The sequence below is a fragment of the Silene latifolia genome, chromosome 11 (genome assembly GCF_048544455.1).
Source record: "Silene latifolia isolate original U9 population chromosome 11, ASM4854445v1, whole genome shotgun sequence".
Taxonomy (NCBI): domain Eukaryota; kingdom Viridiplantae; phylum Streptophyta; class Magnoliopsida; order Caryophyllales; family Caryophyllaceae; genus Silene; species Silene latifolia.
In genome coordinates this window covers 44,197,073-44,207,865 of record NC_133536.1, presented here as the reverse complement: position 1 = coordinate 44,207,865, position 10,793 = coordinate 44,197,073, and the positions used below count along the sequence as shown (strand labels likewise).

General features: G+C 36.1%; 1 protein-coding gene across 1 annotated transcript; it reads left to right on the top strand.

The window, feature by feature from the left end:
- The first annotated feature begins 6,049 nt into the window (after positions 1-6,049).
- On the top strand, positions 6,050-10,268 carry LOC141611577 (uncharacterized). Its single transcript, XM_074430155.1, has 4 exons — positions 6,050-6,552; positions 8,133-8,224; positions 9,118-9,280; positions 9,763-10,268. The coding sequence occupies exons 1-4, from the start codon at positions 6,487-6,489 to the stop codon at positions 10,084-10,086; spliced, it is 645 nt and encodes a 214-aa protein (XP_074286256.1). The 5' UTR covers positions 6,050-6,486; the 3' UTR covers positions 10,087-10,268.
- Positions 10,269-10,793: the final 525 nt, after the last annotated feature.

The window sequence follows — 10,793 nt, the reverse complement described above, 5'->3', positions numbered from 1 at the left end:
AAAGTTACACTCTTGAAGGACAAAAGTTACACTTAAAAGGACTAAAGTTACAATATTAAAGTATATTAATTTAAATTTTTACATACAAACCACTATACAACTAAAGTTACGAGTTCAACGACTAAAGTTACACTTGAAAAGGGTAAAATTACACTCGTAAAAATGTATAAATTAAAATTTATACATATAAACCATTTTAAGACTAAAGTTACACCTAAAACGACTAAAGTTACACTTGTCGGGCAGTAAAGTTACACTTCTAAAATTACATAAATTCAAATTTATTTATTTAAAATTACATTTTTATAACATAAATTAAATTTTTTGTGAATAAAATGGCTTGAAAAGGTTGAAGTTACACTCTAAAAGTTAAAATTACACTCAAAAGTCATTAAATGAATAAAATTACACTCATAATGCAGTAGAGTTACACTCCAAAAATGTGTGGCTGAGAATAGGACTTAGGGACTCAACCAAAATCAAGGACTTACCTGAACCTATCTCTCTCTCTCTCTCTCTCTCTCTCTCTCTCTCTCTCTCTCTCTCTCTCTCTCTCTCTCTCTCTCTCTCTCTCTCTCTCTCTCTCTCTCTCTCTCTCTATATATATATATATATATATATATATATATATATATATAAAAGATTGTGTGAAAATTTAAAAGTCCCACCAAAATTAATTGGTGTGAGTGGTAAGAGTTTTTATCTCTTAAACAAGTGGTCAGGGATTTGTTCTTGACTCTTCAAGAAGATTACCCCATCTGTTGGTAGAGGATATTCCTGGTTAGTACAAAAAAATCCTGAAACTCCTTAAAATTAAGGTCTTATTCTTTTAGACTGAAATTGGCTGAACTGAACTCAACGTAAAAGCAGTATCATGAGTAACACACAAAAGATCCTCCCTACAACAAACATTATAGATTTACTAAAATTTTGAATTCTTACAAAACCTCATATTGTTGTTGATTTTTAATTTGCGAATTGTACTCGTGCATATAAAATTCGGAATTTATCTTCGCAATACGGTTTTTACTCAATACATAGTGAGGATCCTATGTCCCATTTTTGTGCCTCATTGTGTATGTCACTCTACTCACCTTTTGACACATCACTTGTTGCAAAATAAAATATTGCAATAATTATATTAATGTGTTGATGTGTTAGAAGGTGATTGGAGTGACACACAAATTGAGACACCAAATGGGACAGAGGATCCCCACTCATAAATACGGTACTTTTTTCACATTATTTTCCATTTGTCTACCCTTACTTAAAAACAGAATAAACCTAATTCTCTCAAAACCCTAACAATTCAAACTATGAAATAAGTCAAAATTATTCAATTATAGATTTTAATTAATTGAATACGTAGAAGAGTTCTTTGATTTGTTAATCAATAATTGAGGACTAAATGTATGTTGTCTTTTTAAAATTGAATATGCATAAGAATTCACAACCAAATCAATCTGAATTCACGTTATTACAATCACATTAATTGTCAAATTCATGCCTTTAAAATTCTGGATCGAAAATTAGACGAATTTGATTTGATAAAAACCCGAAATCAATATTCTATTTTAAAAATCCTAAATCCGGCTTCGGCAACGGCGGATACCTGACAGTGTCGTCGGATAGTTGGAAACGGAAAGCTGGATTAAGTAAGCAACAACAAGAATTTCCTTCATCTTCATCCTCGAGTTTATTTGATTCGCTTTCGGTTTCTGTTTCCTCTTTGACTTTTCGAGTAATCTCAATTCTGATTCGCATTCTCCTTTGCGTTACTCTACTACTAGGTACGGAGTATATTTGACTAATGATGATGAATTAATTAGTCTATTTTTAGGGTTTGCTTGAATTATATTGAGGGTAAAAGGAGGGGAATGAATATGGGAGTAATAAGTAAGGTGCATTTTTCATGTTTGGCATGAAAGTAATTATTCACCTCTTGAATCAGTTATCCTCATAAAAGGGTAATATACTACCCACCCTCCCCCCTGGGTAATGATTAAGGGAGTAAAATATCTGCTCAGTAATCATTACCCTTCTGCCAAACCTATTATTAATGAACTCATTACCCAAGTAATTAACTTCCCCGGTAATTATCACCCAATTAAAATTTACTCCCGAATTATTCCATGGATTCCAGGCAAGCCCTGTTGTCTAGAATGCATGAAATAATTAGAGGGTAAATTTTAATTGAGTGATAATTATTGGGTAAGTTAATTACTTGGGTAATGAGTTCCTTGAAAATAAATTTGACATATAGGAGTAATGATTACTGAGTAGAAATTTTACTCCCTTAATCATTACCCGGGGGGAAAGGTGGGTAATGTATTAACCCTTCATTAGGGTAATAGATTCAGGAGGTGAATAATTACTCTCATACAAAACATGGAATATGCACCTTATATATCACTCCCCTATTCATCCCCCTCCCCCTTTTGCCCTTAATCCAAGAAAGCTCATAGGAGTAATGATTACTTTAGAAGTTTTACTCCCTTAATCATTACCCGGGGGGGGGGGGGGGGGGGGGGTGATGTATTATCCCTTTATGAGGGTAATAGATTCGGGAGGTGAATAATTACTCTAATACCAAACATGGAAAACGCACTTTACATATCACTCCCCTATTCATTTCCCTCTTTTACACTCCATCCAAGCAAGCCCTAATGTGATTGATGTAATTTTTTTGTTATGGTTGATGTACAGATTAGATAATCGCAAAAGTGGCAATCAAACCCCGTAACTTTTTACAATTGTGAAATTCAACCCCCTAACATTAAATTGGAGTGATTAGACCTCATAACTTAGACAATAAGTGAAATTAAACCCCTTGACAAAATCTCACGAGAAATTCATTATCTCGTAAAAAAAAACTGAAATTCAATATGTTTTTGAGAAAAAAAAAAGATAACGAGTAACCACATTTTATACGTAATTTTTTTTTTGAAATTATGAAAATAATTTGTTTTACCCTGTTATTATATTTTTCATATCTTTTAAAATTTTATATTTTTTTTTGTCGTGAAAATATTTTATTCTGACTCTGATTTTACTCAACTACCTAACAAAATATTTTGCAATTGAAATTATTTTTACAAAAATTGTTAAAACGTTGAAAAAAACTGTATTTTATATAAAAATAAAATAAATGGTTGATTTTTATAAAAAAAAATTACTAACTTAAGTTAACTTTTTTTTAATCTTAATTAATTTTTTTTTAATTTTTTTTAAATTTATTTTGCATTTTTTTTATAAAAACATAACCAATTTTACTTTTGTGATATGATAAATTGAATTTCTCGTGAGATTTTGATTAAGGGGTTTAATTTCACTTATTGTGTAAGTTATGGGGCCTAATCACTTCAATTTAAAGTTAGGGGGTTGAATTTCACAATTGTATAAAGTTATGGGGCTTCATTACCACTTTTGAGGATTAGTAATGTATGTATGTGTTTATACTTTGGTGTTTTAGGGATTTTCTTAAATGCAGTAAACTTATTTTAGAGAGAAGATGAGGAATTGAGAAAAAAGATAGGAGGAAATGAGAAGGGCAATTTCGGAAGAACGTACTACAATGAGTAAAAATAGTATTGCGAAAATCAACACCCTTAAAATGATGTACAACAAATAATTTTATATAGACATAGAATATTGGAGAATTTTGATGTCATAAGATAATAACTTAGGTTGTCACAAATGAAATTACAAGGTGTCATGTGCATCGCACGGGCTTTCCAACTAGTATTAATTGAACTGGAAAAACTGCCACTCCCAACACCGCCAACAATACCTGATTCAACAACACCTAATTAAACTAGACCTGGCAAAATCAGCCCGACCCGATCGACCTGACCCGAAAATGCCGATTCGAGACCCGAAATTGACCTGAAATACCGCACCCGAATGACATCCGAAATCTCGAATTGACCCTACCTGACCCAAAAAAGACCCGAGCTTTCATGAACCCGTAACAAACCCAACCCAAAATGACCCGTTCCGAAACCACCCAACTCAAAAATGACCCGATAAAGCGTAACTTTAACTGACCCCAAAAGACTTGAAATGCCTTATTTTTTTCTTAATCATTGACCCGAAAATGACCCGACCCGAAACAATCCGACCCGCTTGACCCGAAAATGACCTGACAAACATACCTGAAAACCCGAACGGACCCAACCCGACCCCAACTATCTCGATAATGTGACAAACCCGAACTGACCCGACCCGAATTGGTCTGACTCGAACCCGACCCGTTTTGCCAGGTCTAAGTCCTAAAGCAACTTCGCCACTGATTAAAGAAGAAATCGACAACCCAACAAGACGGATCGTAAAAAAAAACCTACATACCTACACATCAAACGACACAACCCTTTACACAAAGGGGGCAGAACCAAATGCACAAAAAGGAAGCAACAGAAAGCCCCACAAGAACCACAGCAGCAAGGTACTCAGATCAACACCGACACCAAACATATGATCGGAAACTTAAAAACAAATGCATGCATGTCGTCCATCAACCGTGTGGTCGGAGAAGGGGCGAGGGGAGGGGGAGGGGGGAATCGAAACACCAAGGCAAGTTCATGCATGACAATACAAAGTAGGAAAAACAAACCAACTCACCATCTTCAACACACAAGACACAACACGTTCAAGGGAGAGCCTGAGAACGGAGAAGGTAGGGGAATGGGCGAGGGGAAAGGGAAACACCCATCCGGAACAAGCCATAGCCGGGGTGAGAGACGACCCTAATACGAACGAACACTAGAACGGACCTACGAAGTGCAAACAAGGGGGCAACAACTATCGATCAGAGCTAATTGAGCCCGGAAAAATGAAGGACGAAGAAGGAATGAGGTATAGGAATAGGCTCCGATAAATATTAAAAATGGGTTAGATCGAAATAAAGTTAAACTAAGGAGTCGTTTGGTTCGCCATAGAAAGATAGAATTCCCGGGAAGATTAAATTCAAAAGAACTTGAAAATAACATGAATTGTGTAAATGTTGTTTGGTTGAATGTGGGAACTCTCACTTACCTAGGGGGACTAGCTAAGTGACTTCCTACATTATGTAGGAATTAGAGTTCTATAGGAAGTTCTACTTCACAAACAAGACTCCATTTAGCCACTTCCTATGACTTTTCAATTCCCATGATTTTAAAAGGCAATCAAACAACTCCTAAGAGGAATCGGGCTGCCAAAGATTGGCTAGAGCACAACCGCATCTTCGGCGATAGGGTCATGAGAAAAGGGAAGGGTGGGGTGGGGTGGGGTGGGGTGGGGTGAGGTGACTGCGCCTGTATTAGAGATGTTAGGGCTTATTTATAGATGCTGACTATACCTGGTAAAACTGATCACCCGACCCGATATGACTGACCCGAGATTCGAAAATGACCCAAAAGTGACTAGATATATAACAGCTCACCCGCTACTGTCGTAACACAATACCAATAAGATTAGATGTGCACCTTTGAACCCATTATTTGTCATTACTTAAGACCAAAAGCACAAGACCTTGTTACTAAGTGGTGGGAGGAATCATTTATAAACATATCCCAAGCCTCTTATTTTCCCGATGCGAGACAATTTAATCTCATAACCTCATGAGATGTTACACGATAAACCCGAAGATACCCGGCCCGAAAGTGACTCGACCCAAACCGACCCAACTCGAGTAACCCAAAATGACCCGATTGACCCAAATTGACATAATTAAGCAAAATCATGACACAAACGACCCAAATCATTTAAATCTGAAGTGACCCTAGCTAAAAATGACACGACCCAAAAATGACCCAATTGTTGACCTGGAAATGACCCGATCCAAAATGACCTGACCTAAACCTGACCCGAATTATCCATTCACAAGGTCTGCTTAATCATCAATTCCTACCCACTGAATAGTAAAAATCGATTGAATTGCTGACACTAAAAAAAAAAAAAAAAAAAAAAAGAACCGGATCAAATCGCTATTTAACCAGACCCGAAATGAAACCGAATCAGGTCTAGCTCTGTGTCTCTTTCTCCAACCTAACTCAAATACGGAGTAGCCGAGTAACATTGTGGCATTTGCCCACATGGCCGTTACTTGTCCGTACACCAACGAACTAACGGTATTGTTCACCTCTGGGGAAAAAAACTTGGAACAAACATCAAATACGAAAAATAAAACATTGAATCAAAAATAATTCTTTTGATTTTTATTCAATATCGTCACTGTTTTTAAACCTAATTTTTCACGACAAAATTTCCCAAATCTGGGTGCAATTTTACGCCCACAATATACTGAATCACAATTCCCAATTGTTATCAATGATTACGAGGTTAGGGTTTGCGATTTTCCCCAAAAATTCAATCAAATATCGCTGAAATTTTCACATTTGTCTGCCATGTTATTAATCCCCCAATTTTCGCCATATAATCTGTTGAATCTATAGCTAAATCGTATGAAATTGCGATTTCAATGCTCCCTGCAAATTTCAAACTGCTATGTTGGTATTCATCTCCGCATTTCGGACCAGAATTTCATCTTCTTTCGTCAAATTTAATCATCAGGTTAGTGCAATGTCGAATAAATTGTAGGATTATTTGACATTCGATGATTTTTTATTTCTATTTTTGTTATTATTGATCATTGTGTTACTAGCTAGGGTTAGAATTATGATTGAAATTGATAATATTTGATTAAAGTTACTTCCTTTTCACATAACTATATGTTGAATTGTTGTTAAACTTAATTAAAAGTACGATGGTACATGCCATGTAAGTTTGTGGTCCTCCGGCGCAAGCGAGCCTTCAAATCGCCTACAATGTCACTTGCCTGGGGATCTGGAATAAAGTCATCCTATATGAAAGTTAGTCCTTCTGCTTGGACGAATTAGTGTGTTTAAGCAACTTGTTTCAAGTCTTGCAATGCCAAGTTGCCAACTCATGGGGGTTTTTTCATAACTTTAAGTTGTTAGTGTATTAGTATCGATAGTCACTAAGGCCTCGTTTGGATACAAAAAATGGAGGGAAATGGCGGGGGAGGAGGAATGGAGACACGGAGTTTTATTTCTAAATCTTTCCTTGTTTGAGTGGAAATAATTTGACTAGTCGGAGGTTCTTCTTATCATACAGAGCTTATTTAATTTTGGTTTGTTTTAGCATGAAGTCAGAAAAATGCATAAGAAACTAAGCTTTCTGGATGCATCCGCCCTGATTAACTGGTTTGACGTAGCGACTGACCTGCCAGTTACATTTTGTGATTCAAATATGCGTGAGTCTAAGTCGATTCGTTTGGCAAGTTGACAGTTGTTTACAAGGGTTGATAATAATGTTTAGAGGTGAAGAGTTTATACTACTTTAAAGAACGCATACAGTCCAATTTTCAGTGGTTGAAGCCTCATGACGGGGCATGAAGGTGACATGAGTCCGCATAGGTGAATCATGATGCCTTGAACCATAGTGATCTACTAATCTTACATTCTTACATATGAAAGATATTCATCATGAGGCCTGAGAAGTGAGAGGATAAAGAAGAGTTGTAAATCTCTGAAGAAACTAACAGATGATGGACAGACAGAGGCGCCAAATGAATATGGTGATGGTTCCCAAAGAAAGAAGAGTTGGACTTGGTGGTATGATAAAATTGATTTCGCTCGTAAGTAAAGCAACCTAAAAGTGGAGTAGGCGGGAGTTGGGAGTTGTATTTCCAGTCACTAGGTGGTGATTTTGTTGCCGTCCTGAAAACACAAGGTTTATAATTCATGGGATGTCGGGAAGTACTAATGTAGTCTCCGTTTTCAGTGTCTATCCTTAATAAGTTCGGCCAAATCATGTGAACTATGAAATCATTGGAAATATTAAACTCGTATGATACACCAAGCATTTACTTGATAAATAGCAAATACTAGAGGCTATTTTCTCTTCTGTTCGAATTGCATAACCATGTTTCTTTTTCTTATTTACAACTGATATCTTAATGACTTGATGCATAGGCGCATAGCTTAGAATCATGTTTTGTCTTGACTGTTGCCAATGTTTATATTTTTAGTGTTTTAGTCAATGTACAGTAACTTTTAAGATTCTTCGTTTTAGGGAAAACTTTTTAGATTCTTAAGTTATGAAATAGGTTATGTTTTACTATTTTACAGGATCATCAGGGAGGTTGGCTATCCAAGTTCTCTGCCACAGTGGTTGTTGGTGTTGCCGTTGCGACTTTTATATGCAGACATGCCTGGATAAGGTAGGGGGTTCCTCAGAATAGCTTTCATTCCCAACTCTGGACTTTTTGTCAATGACTTCAAAAAGTTCTTGTCCTTCTGTCAATGATTACTCTATTATACAACAATACTACATTGCCTTGCCTTGATGGCTAACAAGTATGGTGGGGTAGGGGGTCAGACGTATACAGTCTTTTCTCTGCGTTAAAGGTACGGAGAAGTTGTTTTCAACAGCACTGTTTCGGTGGGGGCTGCTAGAGCTGTAACAAATCTAGGCTCTGCTACCAACATGAAAGAAGAAACACAGAGGATTTAGCGAGTCATTTTGCTTCTAAAAACATAATGACTACTTTGTTAGACAAGCTTAAAAGGGCAATGGACTTGCTAAACTTTTGTTAGATTGGGAATACCTGCTATGTTTCGGGTTTCTTTTTGTAGATGGCCGTCACCCTCATGGTGTCTTTTTGTAGATGGGCGTCAAATCTATGATATCTTTTTGTACATGGGCGTCATCCCTGGCGGTGTCCCTTAGTTAATATTATATCTTATCAAAAAAATGGGAATACCTACTCCATTGCTCTGCTATGTTACTTCGTCACTTCATTTGAGCTCGTATACCCGTGTCCAACACTTGACACTTGGACATTGGTATGACACTCGGCACTTCATTTTAGACCAAAAACTTGACCATTTTTCATAAAATACCCAAGTCCGACACTTGGGTACACACCCGTGTCCGACCCTTCGAACAGAGTCTGAGTAACACACGTGCTCTGTGGAATAGGCAAACTTTGCAAAGTGAATGGTTCTAACATTTTATTTGTATTGATGTCCAAAAACTCTTATTATTTCATTCTAGTTTGATGATGATGTTATTTATTACTTGGAAAATCTTACCGAAGGATAAATATGACAGGATTCAAGATTCCCGTGACGCTAGTACCCCCGAGGAACCTAGTACCAGCCAAGACACAGAGTTGCAGTGCACTTGTGGGCTTCCTGCTAAATTGAGAATATCAAAAACTTTGCGGAATCCATATCGGTTGTTTTACAATTGCCCCAAATCTACATATCATCATGTAAGCTCCCTATTACTCCTTATCTTTATTGTCCTACAAGGTTACAATGTATCTGCCATGATGAGATGGATCTGTAGTATGAGACCCGCTCAAAATAAGAGAAAAATATGTGTATTTATATTAACTCCAATTTTAGTTTGACAATTTGAGATTTTATTGTGATGACTGACATCCTAGTCGAGAATACTTTCGTCGACATTATATTTTTTTCCGCAAGAAATTATAAACCATTTATTCATCCACATTGGAGAATAAGAGAGAATATTTATATTACAAGTAATACAAAGGACCAAAACAACCAGCACTAACTTTCCGTCATTATTATAAATATCAAGTTGTTAAAACTATGTGTTAAGATTTAATTATGCTTTTAATTGAGTTTATTGTTAAATGGGTTGATCATACCCATGAGATTATCCCAACTTTTGCGATGTTCCTAATATGTGTACTTGGTCATTGTCTTCTGTATGAAACTATTGCAGCAATGTGAATATTTCCACTGGTCGGACGAACTCTCGGCTAACGTAGAAAGAGGTAGAAAAGAAATCAACTTTCTTCGAAGTGAGTGTATTCGACTACATAAGAAAGTTGCTTATGTTCAGTCCCAAAGAGATCATGACAGAGCTTTATGGGAACGGCAAAGATCAGAGCTTCGATCAAAGGTACAATCTCTTCAAACAGAACTAGATGATATCAAGAGAAGAATTCAACACTTATACGATTTAGATAATATGCCTCCTTTTGATGATTCTTACGCCTCAAATAATGAGGACAGTGATGGAGCAGTAGATATAGAAATTCTATAGAGATTAGGGAGATAGCTCTAGCATGATTTTGCTCATCTTGTAGTACTCTGCTCGCAGTGCTTCGCTGGATTCTTCTTTGTACCACTTCCAAGAGTAGAGATTTAAGAGTCAAAAACGCATTATTCTTTGGCTTTGTAGCATGGTTAAATAAAGCAAAAATGACTCGCTAATTTGTCCTCGATTCTTATGTTATAAAGTAGCATAAGGTAGATGCAATTCTCTAATACGACTTTTTTCGCGGATCATTTGAAACATTCATATGTGCTACATTCTCTATACCACAAAGGCACAAAGTGACTAAGACGACTTTGATTTGCATATTTTTCAGTCCAAATCATACCAATAATATGGAAACAATTGTATTTATATGGTTTTACACAATTCTATTTCTAAGGCAGCTTTTTCAGCAAGTTTACTGCCTTCTCAATGTGTGATTCACATTTTCACTTGAAATTACTATTACAAATTTTAAGTTGAGTTAAATGAAAACGATGATCCTACTTTCTACTTTTGATATTTTTCATCAACGTCAATGTCGACGTAGTCTGAGCAAAATCTGAATCTCAGACTTTCACTTCAATCGGATATAGTTTATATTTAGTTGATAAATAGTTAAACTAATACATCATCCGTGTAATGCAAGTAATGCAACCATATATGAACGAGCAAAATTTCTTCTTAGTTGTTTGGTTGCCACTTTAAATGTG